The 27,271-nt window shown below is 44.2% G+C and overlaps 1 protein-coding gene across 1 annotated transcript in view; it reads right to left on the minus strand.

The window, feature by feature from the left end:
• Positions 1–27,271, minus strand: part of LOC126176192 (organic cation transporter 1-like) — a 180,318-nt gene that overhangs the window by 37,039 nt on the left and 116,008 nt on the right. Inside the window, exons 5-6 of the mRNA XM_049923336.1 lie at positions 17,281–17,326; positions 8,470–8,691 (exon numbers count right to left, since the gene is read on the minus strand). Coding sequence (XP_049779293.1) covers positions 8,470–8,691; positions 17,281–17,326 — 268 coding nt within the window. The remainder of the gene's footprint in view (positions 1–8,469; positions 8,692–17,280; positions 17,327–27,271) is intronic.

A 27,271-nucleotide genomic window follows, 5' to 3' on the forward strand; every position in this document is an offset into this window, starting at 1 on the left:
TCATTCTGACAGCACAGCATGGTGGCGCAAGAACTTGTAAATGTTCTGCAAAAACACATACTGGTCCACTGGCCCACTGGTTCACTGAGATGAAGCACCAAACTGAAGCACAGAAAGCCACAGTTGTGACAACAAGGTGCGGAAATTAATGCAATTCCAGAAGTTGAAGACACATTCAGTCGTCCTGAAAAGACATAAGTCATTACCTCAGATGGACAGTAACAAATAATCCGGCTTTCAAGCCCATATGTGATTCAGTTACGTGAATCAGCAATAATGCAGCCCCTGTGTTGTGCTGCCAGCCATATGCCAGATGACTTCTATCTTCAAGATTGCTACCTCTGGTACCTGGTAGAATCATAATGGAAAATTCTCAACAGGATATGAATAGCTCATGATGTTTGTAAAAGTTTTAGTAAAAATTAATTTCATGGACTGTTTTCACGAAATAATGACTTGGAAGTAATTAAGAATACACTCCTGGAAATGGAAAAAAGAACACATTGACACCGGTGTGTCAGACCCACCATACTTGCTCCGGACACTGCGAGAGGGCTGTACAAGCAATGATCACACGCACGGCACAGCGGACACACCAGGAACCGCGGTGTTGGCCGTCGAATGGCGCTAGCTGCGCAGCATTTGTGCACCGCCGCCGTCAGTGTCAGCCAGTTTGCCGTGGCATACGGAGCTCCATCGCAGTCTTTAACACTGGTAGCATGCCGCGACAGAGTGGACGTGAACCGTATGTGCAGTTGACGGACTTTGAGCGAGGGCGTATAGTGGGCATGCGGGAGGCCGGGTGGACGTACCGCCGAATTGCTCAACACGTGGGGCGTGAGGTCTCCACAGTACATCGATGTTGTCGCCAGTGGTCGGCCGAAGGTGCACGTGCCCGTCGACCTGGGACCGGACCGCAGCGACGTACGGATGCACGCCAAGACTGTAGGATCCTACGCAGTGCCGTAAGGGACCGCACCGCCACTTCCCAGCAAATTAGGGACATTGTTGCTCCAGGGGTATCGGCGAGGACCATTCGCAACCGTCTCCATGAAGCTGGGCTACGGTCCCGCACACCGTTAGGCCGTCTTCCGCTCACGCCCCAACATCGTGCAGCCCGCCTCCAGTGGTGTCGCGACAGGCGTGAATGGAGGGACGAATGGAGACGTGTCGTCTTCAGCGATGAGAGTCGCTTCTGCCTTGGTGCCAATGATGGTCGTATGCGTGTTTGGCGCCGTGCAGGTGAGCGCCACAATCAGGACTGCATACGACCGAGGCACACAGGGCCAACACCCGGCATCATGGTGTGGGGAGCGATCTCCTACACTGGCCGTACACCACTGGTGATCGTCGAGGAGACACTGAATAGTGCACGGTACATCCAAACCGTCATCGAACCCATCGTTCTACCATTCCTAGACCGGCAAGGGAACTTGCTGTTCCAACAGGACAATGCACGTCCGCATGTATCCCGTGCCACCCAACGTGCTCTAGAAGGTGTAAGTCAACTACCCTGGCCAGCAAGATCTCCGGATCGGTCCCCCATTGAGCATGTTTAGGACTGGATGAAGCGTCGTCTCACGCGGTCTGCACGTCCAGCACGAACGCTGGTCCAACTGAGGCGCCAGGTGGAAATGGCATGGCAAGCCGTTCCACAGGACTACATCCAGCATCTCTACGATCGTCTCCATGGGCGAATAGCAGCCTGCATTGCTGCGAAAGGTGGATATACACTGTACTAGTGCCGACATTGTGCATGCTCTGTTGCCTGTGTCTATGTGCCTGTGGTTCTGTCAGTGTGATCATGTGATGTATCTGACCCCAGGAATGTGTCAATAAAGTTTCCCCTTCCTGGGACAATGAATTCACGGTGTTCTTATTTCATTTTCCAGGAGTGTATTAATGCTTAACTTAAGCAAAATGAAGCCTGTGTAACAAAATTTGATAAAGCCAATGCTGTAGTTATTGCCAGTAGAGATGACTATGTCTCCAAAACTTTAAAATACTTTGAGCCAAATAATATTTTCGAAGTGAAGGAGGGTCTTACATGAAGAAATTAGGTGTGCTGAGGTGCCATAAAACGCCTATTGAAACCTTTTCAAAGAATCGATTAACATGAATCTACAGGTTCCTAAGCTACATTCTCAGTTCAAGGTTCATAAAATAGATCAGCCCGTTCCTCTGGCTGTAAATTCAACGAGCAATAGATGCCATGAATTAGTCATGTTTTCTCATGGAAGGATCAAAAACTTAAAGCCTACGTTTTTCAAAATAAGTGTTCAGTAGCTAGTAGTCAAGTCTAGATGACTAAAACCACATATGTGAAATGTGAACAAGAGACTAAATTAATGTCTTTCGATATTACTAAACTGTAATATAACAATTGAAACAGCTGCGGAAATTATGGAGAAAAATCTGTGTGTTTAAAAAAAAGTAGTCTAATGGATGAACAAATTACAGATCTTATGTATTTACTAAAAGTAGTAATTAAATACAATTACTTCCAGTTTCATGGAAAACTGTTTCAACAACCAAATGGCCTTGCAATGGGAAATCCGTTAGTGGGTATTCTAGCAGATATTTTCATAAAGTCACTAAACTGATTTTTTTTTAAAGTTAAGCTTCCACAGAATTAGGTATGCAGTGCTATTCTAGGTACTTGGAAGACATTTCGATTATTAACAATGGAACTAACGATGAAGTAGACTAACTCCTTGAAACATTTAATAATCTTCATGGGAAAATTAGTTTCACTTGGAAGTTCTAAAATGAAAGTCACTTTGACCGTAATAGATGATACAATAAATTCTGAAATTTTCTGTAAAGCAACAAGCACCGATCTAATAGTACCTTCTGATTCAAGCCATCCTCAGTCCCACAAGACAGCGTTCTTTCATTCAGCGAGTCATCGGTCTGCAGTCATACATTTATCATCAGTTAAACTGAAGAAAGAAATTAATTAATTAAAAAAGTAGCCTGTAACAACAGTTATGAACCCTCGTAAGAGGAAAAAATTTTCAAAGTGAGAACTAATAAAAGGGTGACTAGATAACTGTCGAAATGGGAATAGTGATAAAGGAAAATATATTTGGGTACGTTACTTAGGTAACTCATAGTATAGGATTCAGCGTCTATTGGTTAACAAAAATGAATTCAAACTTCCTTTCTCCAGCAACAACATTTTACAAAAAAATTATATCCACAACTTAAAAGCTGCAAAAGATTCTTTATGTAGTCAGGAGTTTACAAAATTGCTTATAGTACATGTCTGGTATTTTACGTCGGACAGACCAGTAGGACGTTTAACATAACGTACAATGATCACCTGTTAGTAATGAACGGTACCAATGTTCATAACTTTTCTGCCGTGGGGCATTCGTTAATATTGGGATACTGCCCAAAAGTAGTAGACGAAATGACGATTCTAAGTAGAGAGAAGATAGGGTGGAATCTGATATTTTGAAGGGACTTGATTTTTTTAGACTTATCATCAGTAAAGATGGTCTCATTTTAAATGAACAACCACAGTTGAGAAATAAAAATTTCTACAATGTTTTTAAGCCGTTGCTCGCAACTGTCTTACGTTTTGGCTTACGTTTCACTTCACTTCCATTTCGGAAAGTTTTTTCCCATTATTTAATGGACTCTGCATTTCCTTGGGCATAAAAAGCCACACAGAACTTTATTCTGGTCACACAGGTTTTAGATGAAGAATATTTTTCTTTTTTATACATTGCAGTATCCTGTAAAGTGCTACTATTGTACATTTTATTATTTTTCGTCAGCACAAATTTTTTAATTAACAGTTTATTCATTTTGTGCTACATATTGTATTTTATAAAAATGTTTTGTTCCTTTTGTGTTCTCTTTTATAATGGCCTTGCTTTCACACTGTGTACTATTTGATTTATTTAAGACAGTTCAATGCATATTACACTGAAGTATTATTACTTCAGTTACATTATCCATACGGTTGAGCGTTTATCACACTATTAGCGCCCAGGACATGAAGTGCTCCATCCTACGTTTACTTGGCATTATAAGTAGTTGCCACACGTTTAGCTCCATGTCTGATCTTGTAATATGCTGTACCTGTGGTGTAATTCTTGCCGTTTATCACAGGGGACTTAATCTAAAAGAAATAAAAAAGGTTCAAATGGCTCTGCGCACTATGGGACTTAACATCTGAGGTCATCAGTCCCCAAGAACTTAGAAATACTTAAACCTAACTGACCTAAGGACATCACACACACCCATGCCCGAGGCAGGATTCGAACCTGCGACCGTAGCAATGGCGCGGTTCCAGACTGAAGCGCCTAGAACCACTCGGCCACACCGGCCGGGGGCTTAATCTGTTTTCTGCGTTTTGGCTTTTTGCGTTTCAGCTCATATAGTATGCTATTAATTTTAACGTCGAATAAGTCACGCAAGTACCATTCTTATTCAAGTACTTCAGTTTACTGTTGTATATCACTGGTATAACAGTGGATAGAGCACGTCACCTCCTGGGAGCTAAGAGTGTGATAAACGCTTAATCGTATGGATAATATAATTGAAGCAATAATACTTCAGTGTAATATGCATTGAACTGTCTTAAATAAATCAAATAGTACACAGTGTGAAAGCGAGACCATTATAAAAGAGTATTCCTTCTGGAGGAGAAACCACTACCAGTATTGGAACCTGGTGAAGGCTCGTTACAATAAACTTTACGCAACCGATTGTCTGTATACATCACTTATTCAAACGATGTATTAACAATAATAGATGATGTTCCTCTATACATTGAAATGGGCGCAGTTCCACGCAACAAGATAACACAATAACACAGGCCATAGGGAATAGTTGGATCCTTTAACTGGGGTATCGTACACCCTACTAGAAGACGGGGTGCATATTTCATATCGGATCTCTGGTGTGACGACACGTCTGCTGGACTGCTGTTGAAATTGCTCGTCAATATTTTATAAAGTTTTAGTCTTCAATTGCTTACTTCAAAGTTTTTGTGTTAATATTTGCTGTAGAAGTAATGTATTAGTGAATTTTCGTTAATCTCAGTCTTTTTTTCTGTGTTATTGACTCACGCCAAAGTAGTGTGTTTACATTTCGGAGGATCCGGTTGCAGCTGTAGCGATTATAAAACTAAGTGCTGACTAAGCTGTTCGTGCACTGTTATACAGTTATTAAATTTAATAGTTTCAACGGTGTTTCGTGCTGTTTGTGACGAAATAAAAATTCGCTCGCTGTATTCTTTAGAATTTACTGTGCATTGAAATCGGTTAGTAAAGTTCGTGCGGTTCTTCTCAGCTGACGTTTCTTATTGTTTCTAGAGAAATATTTCAGTAACATTTTCGTTCACTGTTTTAACTTCGTAGAGTTTTCCAGTGGGCGCTTGAATTTTAGGTTTTAGCTAGTAAATTTTGTGAAGTTTTGTTGGTATTGGTATTATCTGAGGTTTAGTAGTATTAATAAAGTTTTTGCTTTCTTAGTAAAGAGAGAATTTCGAGAACGCTGTTGCTAGTGCTATAAATAGTTCTACTGGTGTAACTGAACTTGAGTAACGTAGACGTTTAGTTTTTTAGTAACTGTAAAATTTTACCATGAGTGAGATGTGTGGGTTCTGTCGAAGGTTTGTAAGTAGTGGGTTACGGTGTGGAATTTCCATTGGGTGGAATTCAATGGGGAAGCAAGTGGGCATTCTATCGAGATCCTCTCCTGGAAATGCAGACTCTGCAGCAGAAATAAGTTGACAGAGGAGCAGGAGCGTGAGATCGGCGCCTTTCAGGTGCAGTTACAATACGCAAAGGAGGAACGAGATAGGTCCAGGACGGTGAAGGGCGCTGGGGAATGGGAACTGGCAGTTGGCAAGAACGCAGCTACGAGGAGGAGGTATTCAGACAGTTGCACTTTGCGTATATGCAATAGATTGGACCAACTGTCAGAGTTGAGTGGAGACGAGCCTCTTGTTGCTGAAGGTGTAGGAAAGATGCAGCAGTCATCATCAGTTAGGAGGCCTAGGTCATTTGCAAAGTCTTACAGAAAGAAGAAGGTTCTGCTGTTAGGTAGTTCACACAGTAGAGGTGCGGGCCATCAGTTGCGGGAAGTGTTCGGGAGTGAGTACCAGGTCACCAGCATTGTGAAGCCTAGTGCAAGGTTGGCTCAGGTGACTGACAGTGTAAGTGAGTTATGCAGGAATTTTACAAAGGAGGGTCAGGTAGTGATAGTAGGTGGAGCAGGGAGTAGTCTTGATAGGGACGAAGAATATGATGCTGGTAATGACAGACTTCGCCTATCAAGGGTTTCATTAGTTCCATTGAACAAGATGTCTTGAAACTTCCCAGTGAGACTGCTGAAGAAATAAGGCGAGAGACTTGCAGGGCCATAACTAGGATGCCCACACCCAAGCAGAACTTAGACACCGAGGAAAGGAGAGCTCTCCGTTCCTTAAGAGAATACACAGAAATAGTGATATTACCTGCTGACAAGCGAAACGCTCTTGTTCTTTTGTCTGCGGCAAACATCTTACTTCACGAGGGACGGATTTACTGCAGGACTCCGTGTATCGTCGTTTCCGGAAGAATCCAACTGACGCAGTACAACGGAAGGCAACCGCCTTCCTCAAATCCAGCCAGTTCCCTGAACATCTTGGAAAGAGCTTAAGAGTACAAGCGCCAGTTCCACCACGACTTTATGGGTTCCCTAAGATCCATAACGAAGGGGTTCCGCTTCGCCCCATTGTAAGTAATATAGGAGCCCCAACATCTTACCTGTTAAAACATCACCCTTCTCTTCTGAGCCCTTTGGTAGTAAAATGTTAACTTTACATTCGAACTTTATAGAGCGACTGAAGACTTTTCGTCTCGAACCAGTCGATGTATTGGCGAGTTTCGATATCGTCTCATTGTTCACTCGTGTACCTGTGGTGGATTCATTAAAACTTACGGGAGCTTAGTTGAAGGAGGACATCTTACATCTGTTGAAACAAGTGCTAACCTCGACTTATTTTTTACCTAAGGAGCAATAGTTTGGGTATACTGGCGGTGTTGCTCTGGGTAGTCCTTTGTCTCCCGTAGTAGCTAACCTCTTTATGGAAGGCTTCGAGGAAGAACACTTCAGTCTGCGACGTTGAAACCTAAATGTTTCTGGAGATATGTGGACAAGACCTTTTAACTATGGCCACATGGGGCAGCAACGCTTCCTGCATTTCTGGAACAGCTTAAATCCGTTCAGCCGAGCATTTGCTTCACCTTGGAAGTGTAGAAAATTGGAGATGTCTCGTTCTTAGATGTATTGATCCGCAAAAAAGAAGATGGTTTCTTGATTCACAGTATGTCTCATACACCAACTGACACTGACCTATACTACGACATACGAGCTGCCGTCCCCTATCTCAACGCAGTGGCGTGTTACGAACTCTCATTAATAGGGCTAGAGGGAGCTTATCAGCAGAGCTTACCCTTCGTCGCTCTTTGTTTGTGAAAAAGGGGTACTCTCATAAACAGATTCGTAATACATTTCAACCTGCACGCACTAAAGCTCAAGAACAGAAAGAAGAATCGGAGAACTCCACGAGGATGGTTTTTCTGCCGTATGTTGCTGCCGTGTACTTTTAAGTTTGGTAGCCTGTTCAAGAAGCATCAAATTAAATGTGTCTTCCGCCGTCCAGTGCGACTACAAACAATGCTATGTTCTGCTGAAGGCAACCTATTGTAGGTCTAAGGAGATCAGGAATTTATGAAATCCCGTGCCAGTGCGGAAATCATACATTGGCCAGAAGTATCACAGTGTTACGTATAGACGCGCTGAACAGAGATGTTGCACTAAACTAGATCAACCACGAAAGTCAGCTGTTGCTGAAAACTGTCTTGAAACGGGACATAGCACGAACAACGGAGAGACAAAGTTTCTTTGTTCTGCTTCCGCGTACTGGAACTCCATCATTAAAGACGCAGTCGAAATATGTGTAAGTAACGACCTGAATAATAGAGACACTGGATTTCAGCTCAGCAAGGCTTGGAAACTAGCACTGACGTTAATAAGGCATCGTCGGCTGTAGACGAACGAATCTGAATCAACACAAACGGGGATTAGATGTCAGCATACTTAACCTGGGCGATAACACTTTGTCCGCCCTCTCTGCGCATGCGAAAACCGTGGCCCGTTTCTCCGGCAGGGGACACTGGATGTCGCCGTGTTCTATGATTCGTTTACTCTGAAGTTACAGCCCCACCTCTTGGCGCCTAGGCTTTTCTAATGAACCAGCCTACATACTGGCCAGCCACTGCAGCAACACGTCAGTAAGCACCTGATAATGACGAGCAGCTGTCTCATTGAAGTATTGTACAGCTTCCACAACATTATCCGACACGACAGTCGCGAACCAATAAAGTAGTTATTACGTCTGGAGAGTCTCAAACAGCACAACATTCAAACTGCTTTAAAGAGATGATATTTAGGTTTGACAGTCACCTGGAAACAAGTAGAATCGAGGTATTTTTGAAAAGATTCCAACTGCTGAAGATGCTGAGGAACCCCCTCCTCTCGCCGCTGGTCCTGGCCAGCCTACGCAGCACCTGTGCGGTGAACGGAGGCACAGTCGAGCCGTTGGTGGCGGCGATCCGACGCAGCTCGCTCAGCGCCTCCTGCTCACGCCCCCTGTACGCCAGCCAGCGCGGGGACTCCGGCAACCACCTGCAGAGGAGAACGAAACGGGAAAGTGGCAGTGGCGGGTGCGCCTCGCAATCCAAGTGGTGTAGCGGTCCTGCACAAGCAGACGCTGCCCACAAATAGTACACTACTGGCCAATAAAATTGCTACACCACGAAGATGACGTGCTACAGACGCGAAATTTAAGGAAAGTTTCCAACCGATTTCTCATACACAAACAGCAGTTGACCGGCGTGGCCTGGTGAAACGTTGTTGTGATGCCTCGTGTAAGGAGGAGAAATGCATACCATCACGTTTCTGACTTTGATAAAGGTCGGATTGCAGCCTATCGCGATTGCGGTTTATCGTATCGCGACATTGCTGCTGGCGTTGGTCGAGATCCAATGACTCTTAGCAGAATATGGAGTCGGTGGGTTCCGGAGGGTAATACGGAACTCCGTGCTGGATCCCAACGGCCTCGTATCCCTAGCAGTCGAATCGAAAGGCATCTTATCCGCATGTATGTAACGGATCGTGCAGCCATGTCTCGATCCCAGAGTCAACAGATGGGGACGTTTGGAAGACAACAACCATCTGCACGAACAGTTCGACGACGTTTGTAGCAGCATGGACTATCAGCTAGGAGACCGTGGCTGCAGTTATCCTTGACGCTGCATCACAGATATGAGCGCCTGCGATGCTGTACTCAGCGATGAACCAGGGTGCAGGAATGGCAAAACATGATGTTTTCGGATGAATCCAGGTTCTGTTTACAGCATCATGATGGTCGCATACGTGTTTGGCGACATCGTGGTGAACGCACATTGGAAACATGTATTCGTCATCGCCATACTGGCGTATCACCTAGCGTGATGGTATATGGTGCCATTGGTTACATGTCTCGGCCACCTCTTGTACAGTGGACGTTACAGTTCAGATGTGTCACGTCCCGTGGCTCTACCCTCCATTCGATCCGTGCGAAACCCTACATTTCAGCAGGATAATGCACGACCGCATGTTGCAGGTCCTGTACGGGTCTTTCTGGATACAGAAAATGTTCGACTGCTTCCCTGGCCAGCACATTCTCCAGATCTCTCACCAACTGAAAACGTCTGGTCAACGGTGACCGTGCAACTGGCTCGTCACAATACGCCAGTCACTACTCTTGATGAACTGTGGTATCGTGTTGAAGCTGCATGGGCAGCTGTACCTGTACACGCCATTCAAGCTCTGTTTGAGTCAATGCCCAGGCGTATCAAGGCCGTTATTACGGCCAGAGGTGGTTGTTCTGGCTACTGATTTATTAGGATCTATGCACCCAAAATGCCTGAAAATGTAATCACATGTCAGATCTAGTAGAATATATTTGTCCAATGAATACCCGTTTATCATCTGCATTTTTTCTTGGTGTAGCAGTTTTAATGGCCAGTAGTGTAATTTAGAAGCAGTGGCTAGTCTTTCTAAGAGAAGTAGCTACAAATTTTTAACTGTCAAGTCAAAAAACAAAGCTATTTCGTTAATACTTCGTTCTTCTTTTGTTAGTTTGCAGGAATGTGCCAACAGTCCACGTACACATTCATATCTCTCCACCACAGTACTGCAGCATTTACATCTATGTCTACATCTACTTTTTGTAAACCCTCGATGCCAGTTTTGTAAATTTCGTCACCAGATTTGGAAGTCCTCGTCGCCAGTTTTTTAAACCTTTGTTGCTACTGCTGTGGAGGCCAAGTTACCACTGTTGTTACGGTAGGCCGAGATTGGGTGTTCGTGAAACGGTCTCTGGTGCAGTACACCGCTAAGACAATTTCACCCTGCCACTAACACGCACCTAGGCCCCAGGGTCAGGTAACAGGATAGGAGAACGAAGGTTCTACTACAGTCCAATAAATTAGTAACATCTCTGCAACAAATTAGTAAAATTTCACACAAATTAGTTAAAAAGGTTCACTTATCTTAGCGACTTGTTGAATAATGAGGTCTGCAACACTGCTTGTAATATAACACAGAAATGGCCCTCAACGGTTAAGAGCAAATAATCGTAGGTAAACTTCACAGTAAACAGCAAATGCCATTTACAACAACTGTCTGTTCACTTCTAAGAGTTCACTAAATGACGTTCCCTGTATAAGTCAGCCCTGGACGATGATCTACAACCAAGTAGGCGAGAGCTACTCTTCTATCTTCTGAGGAGGCTTCTATCTGTGGTCATTCGGTCACTGGCGGATTGTACTCGGCCGGCAACTGGCCGAAGCGAAGTCGGTATCTGCATCCTCAGTGCCGCCTGTGGTACTGGTGGAACTTGCGCAAGTGGCGAGTCTCTATGGCACTGGAACCAGCTCGTGACTTCGCACCTGTGGTGCTTTTGCCCTGACTGTGTCTTGTTCGGACGACACAGCATTCTCATCTTCATTTATATGCGTATTCCGAGAGCCACCGTACGGTGCGTGGTGGAGGGTTCCCTGAAACACTACCGGTCGTTTACTTACCAGTTCCACTGGCAGGAAAACCGAGGGAAAGGCGACTATCTGTATGCCTGTGTATGAGCCCTAATTTCTGGTATCTTGTATTCGTGGTCCTCATTTTGTCTTCGTGGTCCTTATGTGAAATGTACGTTGCTAGCGGTGGAATCGGTGTGACGTCAGCTTCCAATGCCGATTTTCTAAAAGAATGTCGCCTTTCCTCCAGGGATTCCCATTTGAAGTCCCGAAGCATTTCCATAAGACATGCGTGTTGTTCGAATCTACCGGTAACAAATCTAGTCTCTAACTAGCTTCCCTGTCTTCCTTTAAAACGACCTAGCACGTAACCAAAACAATCGGATAGCACTCAAGAACGTGTTGCACCAACGTCTTATATGCGGTCTCCTTTACAGGAGAAGCACACCTTTCTAAAATTCTCCCAGCAAACCGAAGTCGATCATTCGCCTTTCCTACCACACATGCTCGTTCCACCTCATACCGACTTGCAACGTCACACCCCGATATTTAAAGGAAGTGACTGTATCAAAGAGGACAATACTAATGCTGTGTCCGAACATTACGGGTTTGTTTCTCTTGCTCATACACATTAACCTACATTTTTCTCCATTTAGAGCTAGGTGCCGTCCATCACAGCAACTAGAAATTTTGTCTAAGTCCTCTTGTACAAGTGACTCAAGAGAATGGGAATTTTGGAATGTGTTGTGGCAGAGCTGCGAAGCAGGAGACGCCGAATGCCAATAGAACGCTGCTCGCACAGCCTTGCCACTTAGCAACCAGTGAACGTGAAGCAATGGAATGGCGTGCAGCGTGCCTTTACATTAATAGCCTACTACAAGAATGGAAGTTTGGAGGCCGCCCGTAGAGAATTTCGGCGTTATTTCAACCACATGGTAGTGCTCCTTCATCGTATGCAATCAACACTTGCGTCCGAAATTTTGAAGCAACGGATTCTGCACTGAAGAAGCCATTTGAAGAAAGATCCGGAACCACTTGTACAGGAGACAATATAGAGTCTGTGCGAACTGCTTTCGTAAGAAGCGCACAGCGCTCTGTTAGACACACAGAGTCTCTAAAGTTGCATCGTTCGAGCATTCAGCGAATAATGAAAGTGCATTTAAACTTCCATCCGCACAAGTTGCAGATCATTCAGCAACTTCAACCTAACGATCTGCTAATGCGTATACAAAATGCTTGCACCACGACGACAGTTCCATTAACAACATGTGGATGTTGGACGAAGTTCATTTCCACCTCACTGACCTTGTCAATAGACAGAATTTTTACTGTTCGTCTCAGCAACATTCACGTTAGCTACACGAGCATCCATTGCACAGGAGCAAGGTTACTTTATCCTGCGCCATGTAATCGAGTGGCTTCTACGCCCAAACCTTTTTGAAGATAATGATGCACTCGCAACAAATGTAATGTCTGTTTGGTATGTTGCCATGATGGAAAGTTTTGTTGCGAATGAGCTGCACCAGTTTCCTGCCAAGAGTTGATTGCAACGTGACGGAGCAATTGCACATGCGGCATGGATATCAATGGGAACTGTACGACGATTGCTTGGTAACTGTTGTTGTTGTGGCGGTCTTCAGTCCAGAGACTGGTTTGATGCAGCTCCCATGCTCCTCTATTCTGTGCAAGCTTCGTCATCTCCAAGTAACTACTGCAACTTACATCCTTCTGAATATGTTTTGTGTATTCATCTCTTGGTCTCCGTATAACATTTTTACCCTCCACGCTGCCCTTCAATACTAAGCTGGTGATCCCTTGATGCCTCAGAACATGTCCTACCAATCGATCACTTCTTTTAGTCAAGTTGTGCTACAAATTTCTCTTCTCCCCAATTCTGTTCAGTACCTCCTCATTAGTTACGTAATCTACCCATCTAATCTTCAGCATTCTTCTGTAGCACCACATTTAGAAAGATTCCATTCTCTTCTTGTCTAAATTATTTATCCTCCATGTTTCACTTCCATACGTGGCTACGCTCCATACAAATACCTTCAGATAAGACTTTCTGACACTTAAATTTATGCTCGATGATGACAAGTTTCTCTTTTTCAGAAATGCTTTCCTTGCCATTACCAGTCTACATTTTATATCCTCTCTATTTCAGCCATTATCAGTTAGTTTGCTTCCCAAACAGCAAAACACATTTACTGCTCTAAGTGTCTCATTTCCTAATCTAATTCCCTCAGCATCAACTGAATTAATTTGACTACATTCCATTATCTTCTCTTTGCTTTTGTTGATATTCATCTTATATCCTCCTCTCAAGACACTGTCCATTCCGTTCAACTGGTCTTCCAGGTCCTTTGCTGTCTCCGACAGATATTACAATGTCATTGGCTAACCTCAAAGTTTTTACTTCTTCGCCATGGATTTTAATTCCTATTCCTAATTTTCTTTTGTTTCCTTTACTGCTTGTTCACCACACAGATTGAATAACATCAGCCGGCTGAAGTGGCCGTGCGGTTAAAGGCGCTGCAGTCTGGAACCGCAAGACCGCTACGGTCGCAGGTTCGAATCCTGCCTCGGGCATGGATGTTTGTGATGTCCTTAGGTTAGTTAGGTTTAACTAGTTCTAAGTTCTAGGGGACTAATGACCTCAGCAGTTGAGTCCCATAGTGCTCAGAGCCATTTTTGAATAACATCGGGGATAGGCTACAACTCTGTCTTACTCCCTTCCCAACCACCGCTTCCCTTTCATGCCCCTCGACTCTTCTATCTGTCATGTGGTTTCTGTACAATTTCTAAATAGCCTATCGCTCCCAATGTTTGACCCCTGCCAACTTCAGAATTTCAAAGAGAGTGTTCCAGTCAGCATTGTCGAAAGCTTTCTCTAAGTCTACAAATGCTAGAAACGTAGGTTTTCCTTTCCTTAATCTTTCTTCTAAGATAAGTCGTAAGGTCAGTATTGCCTCACATGTTCCAACATTTCTACGGAATCCCAACAGATCTTCCCCGAGGTCGACTTCTACCAGGTTTTCCATTCGTCTGTAAAGAATTCGTCTTAGTATTTTGGAGCTGTGACTTATTAAACTGATAGTTCGGTAATTTTCACATCTGTCAACACCTGCTTTCTTTGGGATTGGACTTATTATCTTCTGCTTGAAGTCTGGGGGTATTTCGCCTGTGTCATACATCTTTCTCACCAGATGGTAGAGTTTTGTCAGGACTGGCTCTCCCAAGGACGTCAGTAGTTCTAATGGAATGTTGTCTACTCCCGGGGCCTCGTTTCGACTAAGGTCCTTCAGTGCTCTGTCAAACTCTTCACACAGTATCGTATCTCCCATTTCATCTTCACCTACATCCTCTTCCATTTCCATAATATTGTCCTCAAGAATATCGCCCGTGTATAGACCCTCTATATACTCCTCCCACCTTTCTGCTTTCCCTTCTTTGCTTAGAACTGGGTTTCCATCTGAGCTCTTGATATTCATACAAGTTTTCTCTTTTCTCCAAAGGTCTCTTTAATTTTCCTGTACGCAGTATCTATCTTACCCCTAGTGAGATAGGCCTCTACATCCTTACATTTGTCCTCTAGCCATCCCTGCTTTGCCATTTTGCATTTCCTGTCGATCTCATTTTTGAGACCTTTGTATTCCTTTTTGCCTGCTTCATTTATTGCATTTTTATATTTTCTCCTTTCATCAATTAGATTCAAAATTTCTTCTGTTACCCAAGGATTTCTACCAGCCCTCGCCTTTTTACCTACCTGACCGTCTGCTGCCTTCATTACTTCATCCCTCAAAGCTACCCATTCTTCTTCTAGTGTACTTCTTTCCCCCATTCCTGTCAATTGTTCCCTTATGCTCTCCGAAACTCTCTACAGCCTCTGGATTAGTCAGTTTATCCAGGTCCCATCTCCTTATATTCCCACCTTTTTGCTGTTTCTTCAGTTAATTAAGGAAAGGCAAACCTTCGTTTCTAGCATTTCTAGACTTAGAGAAAGCTTTTGACAATGTTGATTGGAATACTCTCTCTCAAATTCTAAAGGTGTAGGGGGAAAATACAGAGAGCGAAAGGCTAGTTACAATTTGTACAGAAAGCAGATGGCAGTTATAAGAGTCGAGGGGCATGAAGGGGAAGCAGTGGTTGGGAAGGGAGTGAGACACAGTTGTAGCCTATCCCCGATGTTATTCAATCTGTATATTGAGCAAGCAATAAAGGAAACAAAAGAAAAGTTCGAGAAGAAATAAAAACTTTGAGGTTCGCTGATGACATTGTAATTCTGTCAGAGACAGCAAAGGACTTGGAAGAGCAGTTGAACGGAATGGACAGTGTCTTGAAAGGGGGGTATAAGATGAATATCAACAAAAGTTTAACGAGGATCATGGAATATAGTCAAATTAAGTTGGGTGATGCTGAGGGAATTAGATTAGGAAATGAGACACTAGAAGTAGTAAAGGAGTTTTGCTATTTGGGGAGCAAAATAACTGATGATGGTCGAAGTAGAGAGGATATAAATTGTAGAATGTCAATGGCAAGGAAAGCGTTTCTGAAGAAGAGAAATTTGGTAACATCGAGTATAGATTTCAGTGACAGGAAGTCGTTTCTGAAAGTATTTGTATGGAGGGTAGCCATGTATGGAAGTGAAACGTGGACGATAAATAGTTTAGACAAGAAGAGAATAGAAGCTATCGAAATGTGGTGCTACAGAAGGATGCTGAAAATTAGATGGGTAGATCACATAACTAATGGGGAAGTACTGAACAGAATTGGGGAGAAGAGGAGTTTGTGGCACAACTTGACAAGAAGAAGGGATCGGTTGGTAGGACATGTTCTGAGACATCGAGGGATCACCAATTTAGTATTGGAGGGCAGCGTGGAGTGTAAAAATCGTAGAGGGAGACCAAGAGATGAATACACTAAGCAGATTCAGAAGGATGTAGGCTGCACTAGGTACTGGGAGATGAAGAAGCTTGCACAGGATAGAGTAGCATGGAGAGCTGCCTGAAACCAGTCTCAGGACTGAAGACCACAACAACAACAACAAGATAAATGTACTGTCACTTCAATCTCCTTTACCGCTTCGTATTTAACAAAACTATTCCAATAATAGGATCTTGTGAGTAAACTGTTAGCAGAGTGCGGTTGCAACCAAACGTTTGTTTTTAACCGATTTGTTCACTGAATAAAATAAAGAAACCATAAAATATTTGATGAACATTACAACAACATATTTGTAAGCATATACTCCGAGTAGAACATGTTAAAGACTCTCCACATCAACATTAATGCATTTCTAAGAGATGAAAATGAGCTCGATTTAGAATTATCATCATTCACGCCACCTAAATTCTATATAATGCTGGTCGAAATTTTTTTATATTCCAAGTCGTTGTGGCAAGTTTTCAAATGTTTGTTTGCACAAGGATTTTGTAAAAATGGCAGCTAACTGATTTTCTGTAGCAACGTACTTTATGTCTATTTTCCTTCTGAAACATAGGTCCTAACATGTACGTGTTTAAATATATTATGGTCCCATTTACAAAGATAGACAATACAAGCGTAATTGTCTTGAGAAATTGCAGTTTTTTTCGATTTTCTAAGTTTTTAGGTCTTGAACCAGCTTCTCAAATCACATATATTGTGCAAAACAAGTTGCAAATGATAAAACTTTTCGTTCTGTAGAAAACAATATTACAATACTCTGCTGTTTAGCTCCCCAACTTACAGTATTACCGAACATCCTGATAGCATAACCTGATGTTGATTTTCTATCTGAACTACTGGCTCAATAAGCATCAACATTAGCTACTTTAGTTTCGTTGTTGTCTCCTATTTGATTAAGTATTCCATTATCTACATTCGCGTTTATGTATCGCAGTATTCTGTGTGAAACTTTCCAATATGATGCCTTTGAACTGCTTTGATAACTACTGAAGTAATTGGTAGCATAACTTACATCAGGCCATGTTTTTTGATTTACATAAAGCAAACATCTTATAGATTCTCTGTAAGACACTTCCTCATGCAATCTCTTATCACCCTTCACTTCTATAAAATTCAGTTCTATTGATTGCATTCATTCATACCAAACCTCTTTAACAGATATTTCAAATAAGTTTTTTGACTCAAAATTAATTTATACTCCCTCTTACCTGTCTTAATTCCCATTCCAAATCTTTGATTTTAAAGTTACCTTCTAAAAGCTGATTTTAATTCTTCAATTTTCATCTTCCCATTACCTAAAATAACATAAAATTTAGTATTTAAGTTTCCATAATTGTATAGACATCCATCAGCACTACTTTGAACAAAACCTTACTTTGTAACAAACGTGTCAAACATTAAATTCCAAGGTCTTGAATCTTACTTTATTCCTAGCAAATACCGATGCACTTTTCATAATGCACATTACCAAATGGGGGGGGGGGGGGCGTGAGGGGAAGTTCCTTTATGCCCACACTAAAACAAAATCTAAAAAAAAAGTTGTTTGTTGATTATTATTGACTTCTATTAACAACATACTTTTTAAAAAGATACTGATGTGCAAGTAAAGTCCAGGTACTGGAAGTATAGTTTAGCACACTCTTAGTAACATCAATGAACTTTCAACAACATGTACTACTCACTGTTCTACGACCACCACAATTTTTTTAAAGATGCGAATTTCGTTAACTGCTGTTGAATTTCAGCCATGACATGCTTTTTAAAGAAACTTTAATGTCTAAGTAATGTTCTGAGCCTGAAAATATTGAATATGACATTCACTGTGAAAACTGATGTCTACTACTAAGACACAAATTCCTGAACTAAGTTTAATTGAAAAAAATTTGAAACATTACTGAAATCTGGTAGAAGAATTCATGTAAGAATAAATATTTCTATCAAAGTTTGAAAATATAAAAACATATATTAGAACTTTTTCAAAAGCTGGGCACGAAATGCGGTCCTCGCCCCTGCCCTTGGTATTACGAGGGTTAAATAAAAAACTGTTATGTTTAGCTTACCTACAGTACCTCATTCTACATTAAAATCTCCTGGAATCTTTATGTAAATTTTTAGACCTTAATTTCCATGAAGGAAAGCACTTCTTTTATCCTTTGATTTACAATCAATTTTTCATGATTCATAACAGCAGGCAATGTTCTTTCAGGAGCATTTGTTCCATTATAAGTAAAACTTTTCTCTGAGACCAACCTTGAGCAAGTAGTCTAGTTTTACGGATCCAACTATTAATGCTGCTTACATCATCGTGTTTCATTTCAAAATCTCATTTATTGCTAGTGGCCTTACTTTTTTCAGGTAATTCACATTTCTTCGTCTGTTGGTTGCATGTCTTCTGGTGCAGAGTGAAGGATGTCTTCTTTATCTGATCTGCTGTAAATGTCACTGAAAGTCTTCGGAATAACCTCCACGTACATTTCAGCATTTAATGCCAATACCACATGGTCTTCTCTCCACTACAGACGTTTCTCTTGCCCTTCTGCGGACTTCAGAAGGTTTAGCTCCTTCAGCTTTATTTTCACTTAATATGGAATACTTTTGTAGGCATTCTCAGTTTCTTTATTAATGGTAACACTATCATTTGTTTCTTCATTACAAGAGGAGCAATCTTCATTATTAAAATCAAGACGACTTTCATCAAAGTTGATGTCTTCCCGAAAAATGTTCACACAATATCCTACCATGAAACTCTTCTTCATTTTAGAATCAAACTTTCCATCTATCACATCTGCAGGGAGTCATAAATATGCTACGCAACCAAACACTTCCAATTTCGGAAATTTTAGCATTTCACCTTAGCACAGAATAGAAGGAACTGTCGTTTTTAAAGCACATGCAGGTGTTCTTTTCATCAAGCAAACAGAGGTCTTTACTGCTTGTGACCAAAAAGATTTTTCAAGTTAGCTTTTCAACAACGTGCAGCAAGCCTTTTTTATAATGGTCCTATTAATGCATTCACCCACTCCATTTTGTTGTGTCGTGTATCACATAGTTAATTCATACTGGATTCCCTTCCATATGAAGATTTGACGGATATTCACTTTCATTATCACAGCGGAATCTACTAATGCTCAAACTGAAATGGGCAGTTGCCACAGCTTCCAGTACTTCTAATTCCTTTTACATAGCATACAGGCTGTAAAATGAGTCATTCTATTGTAAAGCGTGGGACTATTATGTCTCATGACGTTACTGTGTGCTTATTGCAGTGGACATTCTGCTATTGTCTTTTTCTGATTGTGCTGAAGTCGTGTTGGCTTGCCTCCCACACGGAGGTGTACGATTCTTGTGTCTTGTTACCCTCAATGTTCATTCCTTCTGCGTGCGTCGAAAGCACTTTTAGATCGGCGTAATTCAACTGACCTAATATTTGATGCCACATTTCAATAGTAAATGACGTGCAGGGGTTTCTGGCGAATTTCAGAGTTTACATTCTCTCCTCACATTTCTTTGAAAATGGCAACAACATCCTTCAGTAATCAGGTCTGGATGTGTCGGGTTAGTTAACACACTGACGAAAAAAATCGCAATACCAAAAAGTAATTAATGTAGAGCAATGAAATCCCGGGAATACATTTGTCTAGGTAACATATTTAAGGGATTAACATTGCCAGAACACAGGTTAATGTAAGCGTGAAGTAATCCATTGCAAATTTGAAAAGCTTGTACATTTATAATAGGTGTAACCACCAGAATGTTGTGTGTACAGTTGCCATATGTCAGTTTGTGGGGTGGAGTTGCGTGCCTGTTGCACTTGGTTGGTCAATACAGGGACAATTAATGCTGTTTGTAGATGGCGTTGGTGTTTGCGTCCTATGATGTCCTGTGTGTACTCGAATGAAGACAGATCTGACAATCGAGCAGGCCAAGGCGACATGTCGACACTCGGTAGAGCATGTTGGGTTACAATAGCCGTACGTTGGCGAACGTTATCCTGTCACTAAACACATCCAGGAATTTTGTTCATGAATGGCAGCACAACAGGTCGATTCACCAGACTGACATATGCATTTGCTGTCAGAGTGTGTGGGATAGCCACGAGAGTGCTCCTGTTGTCATGGCGCTCACGGCCGTCACAGCGTGTGGTAGAGCAAACCTGGCTTGCGTCCTCATAGCTGCGCTACTAGCACCACTCGTACGGAACGGGAGCGAAGTCTGAATGCTTATCATCTTTCAGATGTAGAAACATATGTACAAGCTTGTAACGCCGGAAATGCATATCCTCCTATTTCCATCTATTGTACTATTATTTTTTTTCCTTGCTTTGTTACCTCAAGATATGACATTTCTGTCTCTTTGTATATTGTAATTGTTTTACTGTTTGTATATATATATATATATTTATACATTTATGTCGATGTATAATTGGTTTGTTTCGTAAATATTATTTGTATTTTTACGCTGGGTCTTGCCTAGGGAAAACTGCTATCGAACGATTACATCGATAGGTCGTGTGAAGAATCAAAGTGTGTAGGATCTTTGGTAGTGTTAACTCTGCCGCGTGGAGCGCGGGCTGAGCAGAGGGAGTCTGGCTGGAGTAGCGAGTGGAGCAGGTGTGTTGTGTGACGCTCCCGCGAGTTGCCGCGCTTTCGGGGTTTGGCAGCATGTAATTGCGATCGACTTGCGATGATAGTTTCTGACATGGTGTCGCGGACGGGAAACATTAACTAGCGCACATCAAGAGCCCGTTTCGTCTGGTGACCGTGTCGAGAAGAAGGCGCGCCAACATCCAGCTTCTGCAACAGCGACGGCCGACAATGAGTGACTGTCGCCACCTCCTCGACCGACGGCTTCAAACCTTCAATCAACCGACAAGGAAGACTGGACGCACGTAAAGTTTTAGAACTGTATGGGAGACCTCAGCTTTTCAAACTGTTCCATTTTCGTCACTATAATTACAGCAACTTAGCATGAACGTTTGTTGCTCATTGTCCCAATTGCATTACCAAGCAGAGTCCCTTCCTTTTCCGAAATGAACCCGAGTGTCGTTGAAATTCAAACGCCAGCATTAAAGTAATATAGCTAACTCGTTTTCACTGCTTTAATTTCAAAATTCGGTTAAAGTATTTATAGCTGGCTACACTATTTAGATTACACAAGCACAAATTAAGAGTGCGAGTTTTATTACCATATTTTAGCTTACCTGTGACTGCAGCTCAGCTTGGTACATACTAAATTTTACTATTGTTAATTGTTCAGAATCATTTAATTCAAGTTCAAAGTTAAATCTCTTATTTCTAAATTGCGTAGATTCAAGTAGTTTTTGAAATGATTGTTGAAGTAGTCCAAGACTAACCGTATTTTACTGAATTTCGATGTGCTTCAGAAAGAAAGCTCACTATTAACTTCAGTCGCTAAATTAACTTTCGATTTTCCGGTTTTATTAATTCTTTTGCTAAATTAAGTCAGGGTGTAGCGAAATTTATTACTTCTGACAAACTTTCAGTTTTCACACTACACGTGTCAACCTTCAGTTGCCACGCTTCTAGTGCTAATTATATGTGTAATAACCTTTCTTTTTCAGTTACTATAGTAATTGTCCTTAGGACTGGCGACCGTGATTTCCCCCAAATCTCAAATACCTAATTACTGCTAGTTAATTGTTAACGTAACGGCTGCACATTTACTTTCTTTATTAACTTTACCCCTTTTCAAAATTAATTTCCACCAGTTTCATTAGCACATTTCCTTTCATTTAGATGTAACCCTTTCCTCCCTCTTTACCGACAGGTTAACTTCGGTGACGATTGCTTTTCCAAAATTCCCATTAGGTACACGCGGTTTCATTTTTCACGGTCATTAAGGTCGGTAAGTGAGGGGGAGGTTACAAGCTTTCCAACTTTCGTTTGAATCGCGCAACTCCTTCTTAGTGTTGCGATTTTTATCCGCCAGGGTATTTAGCAATGACGACTGCCTATATGTGTGTTGGAATAGAGAGCCGTCAATTTGTTATTTTTCATCCAGTATAAGATATCAGAAGCTTAGACTGTCACACTGTTTAGTCTGATCTTTGAAAATAATACACAGCCAGATGCACAGAACAATGTCGATTAATTTCCACTTGTAAGTATGTAGAACAGTAAAATTCACAGCCTCTGTTTTGACTTAATAGTATCCTCATTTGCTGCGAGACTAGATCACGATGCAGTAGCGCACTCTTAATGTGATTGCTTCGGATTATTGACTGTTTGACGTATTTTAGCTGCATCTTCAGATGATTTCCTGCAATGTTCTCGAAATACACTCCTGGAAATGGAAAAAAGAACACATTGACACCGGTGTGTCAGACCCACCATACTTGCTCCGGACACTGCGAGAGGGCTGTACAAGCAATGATCACACGCACGGCACAGCGGACACACCAGGAACCGCGGTGTTGGCCGTCGAATGGCGCTAGCTGCGCAGCATTTGTGCACCGCCGCCGTCAGTGTCAGCCAGTTTGCCGTGGCTTACGGAGCTCCATCGCAGTCTTTAACACTGGTAGCATGCCGCGACAGCGTGGACGTGAACCGTATGTACAGTTGACGCACTTTGAGCGAGGGCGTATAGTGGGCATGCGGGAGGCCGGGTGGACGTACCGCCGAATTGCTCAACACGTGGTGCGTGAGGTCTCCACAGTACATCGATGTTGTCGCCAGTGGTCGGCGGAAGGTGCACGTGCCCGTCGACCTGGGACCGGACCGCAGCGACGCACGGATGCAAGCCAAGACCGTAGGATCCTACGCAGTGCCGTAGGGGCCGCACCGCCACTTCCCAGCAAATTAGGGACACTGTTGCTCCTGGGGTATCGGCGAGGACCATTCGCAACCGTCTCCATGAAGCTGGGCTACGGTCCCGCACACCGTTAGGCCGTCTTCCGCTCACGCCCCAACATCGTGCAGCCCGCCTCCAGTGGTGTCGCGACAGGCGTGAATGGAGGGACGAATGGAGACGTGTCGTCTTCAGCGATGAGAGTCGCTTCTGCCTTGGTGCCAATGATGGTCGTATGCGTGTTTGGCGCCGTGCAGGTGAGCGCCACAATCAGGACTGCATACGACCGAGGCACACAGGGCCAACACCCGGCATCATGGTGTGGGGAGCGATCTCCTACACTGGCCGTACACCACTGGTGATCGTCGAGGGGACACTGAATAGTGCACGGTACATCCAAACCGTCATCGAACCCATCGTTCTACCATTCCTAGACCGGCAAGGGAACTTGCTGTTCCAACAGGACAATGCACGTCCGCATGTATCCCGTGCCACCCAACGTGCTCTAGAATGTGTCGTTGTTGACGAGTCCAGGCGAGGCGTAAATCTTTCTGTCGTTCAGTCATCAAGGGTACACAAGTGGGACTTCCCCTCCGAAAGACCGTGTCGATGATGTTTCATTTAATGGTTCCTACGCTGACACTTATCGATGGCCCAGTATTGAAATCTGCAGCAGTCTGCGGAAGGGTTGCACTTCTGTCGCGTTAAACAATTCTCTATAGTCGTCATTGGTCCAGTTCTTGCAGGATCGTCTTCCGGCTACAGCGATGTCGGAGATCTGATGTTGTACCGGATTCCTGATATTTACGGTACACTTGTGAAATGGTGATACGCTAAAATCCCCACTTCATCGCTACCTTGGAGATGCTGTGTTCCACCACTCGTGCGCCGACTATAGCATTAAGTTCAACCTCACTTAAATCTTGACAACCTGCCATTGTAACAGCAGTAACCTATCTAACAACGGCGCCAGGCACTTGTTGTCTTATACAGGCGTTGCTGACCGCAGTGTCGTATTCTGCCTGTATTTGAATACGCATGCCTTACCAGTTTCTTCGGTTCTTCAGTGTATATATACACTCCTGGAAATTGAAATAAGAACACCGTGAATTCATTGTCCCAGGAAGGGGAACCTTTATTGACACATTCCTGGGGTCAGATACATCACATGATCACACTGACAGAACCACAGGCACATAGACACAGGCAACAGAGCATGCACAATGTCGGCACTAGTACAGTGTATATCCACCTTTCGCAGCAATGCAGGCTGCTATTCTCCCATGGAGACGATCGTAGAGATGCTGGATGTAGTCCTGTGGAACGGTTTGCCATGCCATTTCCACCTGGCGCCTCAGTTGGACCAGCGTTCGTGCTGGACGTGCAGACCGCGTGAGACGACGCTTCATCCAGTCCCAAACATGTTCAATGGGGGACAGATCCGGAGATCTTGCTGGCCAGGGTAGTTGACTTACACCTTCTAGAGCACGTTGGGTGGCACGGGATACATGCGGACGTGCATTGTCCTGTTGGAACAGCAAGTTCCCTTGCCGGTCTAGGAATGGTAGAACGAAGGGTTCGATGACGGTTTGGATGTACCGTGCACTATTCAGTGTCCCCTCGACGATCACCAGTGGTGTACGGCCAGTGTAGGAGATCGCTGCCCACACCATGATGCCGGGTGTTGGCCCTGTGTGCCTCAGTCGTATGCAGTCCTGATTGTGGCGCTCACCTGCACGGCGCCAAACACGCATACGACCATCATTGGCTCCAAGGCAGAAGCGACTCTCATCGCTGAAGACGACACGTCTCCATTCGTCCCTCCATTCACGCCTGTCGCGACACCACTGGAGGCGGGCTGCACGATGTTGGGGCGTGAGCGGAAGACGGCCTAACGGTGTGCGGGACCGTAGCCCAGCTTCATGGAGACGGTTGCGAATGGTCCTCGCCGATACCCCAGGAGCAACAGTGTCCCTAATTTGCTGGGAAGTGGCGGTGCGGTCCCCTACGGCACTGCGTAGGATCCTACGGTCTTGGCGTGCATCCGTGCGTCGCTGCGGTCCGGGCCCAGGTCGACGGGCACGTGCTCCTTCCGCCGACCACTGGCGACAACATCGATGTACTGTGGAGACCTCACGCCCCACGTGTTGAGCAATTCGGCGGTACGTCCACCCGGCCTCCCGCATGCCCACTATACGCCCTCGCTCAAAGTCCGTCAACTGCACATACGGTTCACGTCCACGCTGTCGCGGCATGCTACCAGTGTTAAAAACTGCGATGGAGCTCCGTATGCTACGGCAAACTGGCTGACACTGACGGCGGCGGTGCACAAATGCTGCGCAGCTAGCGCCATTCGACGGCCAACACCGCGGTTCCTGGTGTGTCCGCTGTGCCGTGCGTGTGATCATTGCTTGTACAGCCCTCTCGCATTGTCCGGAGCAAGTATGGTGGGTCTGACACACCGGTGTCAATGTGTACGCGATTGAGCTTTGGCGCACGGCCAGCGCTTACGCAAGGCCGACCTTGGGCATTGGTGATGTCAGACAGTGGTGATGTCATGCTCTGCGCGACAAAAAACTGTTCTCACTCTATGGCCCCCGTTTACAGGAGCGTACCTCCGCGATCAGTATTTTTTAATTATAATTTTTTTTTAATAAAGGATTATGGGAAAGGATAAGAGAATTTTTATTTTAATTTCTATAATAATGTGTTACATCTCCAGTGACTTGTACTTTAGCACATCTTCCAGCACCTTTCATCCACAGACAAACACTCTCCTGTTCACTTATTTTACGATGATTTCTTGTTCTGAACGAAAATGCCTGGTTAGATATGAAGTAAGACACGCCCAAGTCTCTATTAAAAACTTCTCCAACATGAAAAGTGCGATAGGCTATAACATCTCTTGCATTAAATGCTTCCAAACCAGTAACTTTATTCACTGTATTGCCATTATAACGAACAACAGCAACTGTAATCCAACCATTGCCAGCTTGATGTGTATCTAATTGGGTAAGTGTAAAATTAATAATGCACCCACAAAACACAGATGGACCTTGCAAAATAACTTGTGCTCCTTTGTTAGCAACTTTGACCTCAAGATCTTCTAAGGCCTTATAAACAGTTAGACGCGAACGTCTATATCTTCTTCTATATCGAGGCATCTCAAATAATAGTACGATGCTGCTGCACGCGCTGCAGCACGCTGCTGCAGGAGTGTATGATTCGAACTGTAATATACACTCCTGGAAATGGAAAAAAGAACACATTGACACCGGTGTGTCAGACCCACCATACTTGCTCCGGACACTGCGAGAGGGCTGTACAAGCAATGATCACACGCACGGCACAGCGGACACACCAGGAACCGCGGTGTTGGCCGTCGAATGGCGCTAGCTGCGCAGCATTTGTGCACCGCCGCCGTCAGTGTCAGCAGTTTGCCGTGGCATACGGAGCTCCATCGCAGTCTTTAACACTGGTAGCATGCCGCGACAGCGTGGACGTGAACCGTATGTGCAGTTGACGGACTTTGAGCGAGGCCGTATAGTGGGCATGCGGGAGGCCGGGTGGACGTACCGCCGAATTGCTCAACACGTGGGGCGTGAGGTCTCCACAGTACATCGATGTTGTCGCCAGTGGTCGGCGGAAGGTGCACGTGCCCGTCGACCTGGGACCGGACCGCAGCGACGCACGGATGCACGCCAAGACCGTAGGATCCTACGCAGTGCCGTAGGGGACCGCACCGCCACTTCCCAGCAAATTAGGGACACTGTTGCTCCTGGGGTATCGGCGTGGACCATTCGCAACCGTCTCCATGAAGCTGGGCTACGGTCCCGCACACCGTTAGGCCGTCTTCCGCTCACGCCCCAACATCGTGCAGCCCTCCTCCAGTGGTGTCACGACAGGCGTGAATGGAGGGACGAATGGAGAGGTGTCGTCTTCAGCGATGAGAGTCGCTTCTGCCTTGGTGCCAATGATGGTCGTATGCGTGTTTGGCGCCGTGCAGGTGAGCGCCACAATCAGGACTGCATACGACCGAGGCACACAGGGCCAACACCCGGCATCATGGTGTGGGCAGCGATCTCCTACACTGGCCGTACACCACTGGTGATCGTCGAGGGGACACTGAATAGTGCACAGTACATCCAAACCGTCATCGAACCCATCGTTCTACCATTCCTAGACCGGCAAGGGAACTTGCTGTTCCAACAGGACAATGCACGTCCGCATGTATCCCGTGCCACCCAACGTGCTCTAGAAGGTGTAAGTCAACTACCCTGGCCAGCAAGATCTCCGGATCTGTTTCCCATTGAGCATGTTTGGGACTGGATGAAGCGTCGTCTCACGCGGTCTGCACGTCCAGCACGAACGCTGGTCCAACTGAGGCGCCAGGTGGAAATGGCATGGCAAGCCGTTCCACAGAACTACATCCA

This window comes from Schistocerca cancellata, chromosome 3, assembly GCF_023864275.1.
Source record: "Schistocerca cancellata isolate TAMUIC-IGC-003103 chromosome 3, iqSchCanc2.1, whole genome shotgun sequence".
NCBI lineage: Eukaryota > Metazoa > Arthropoda > Insecta > Orthoptera > Acrididae > Schistocerca > Schistocerca cancellata.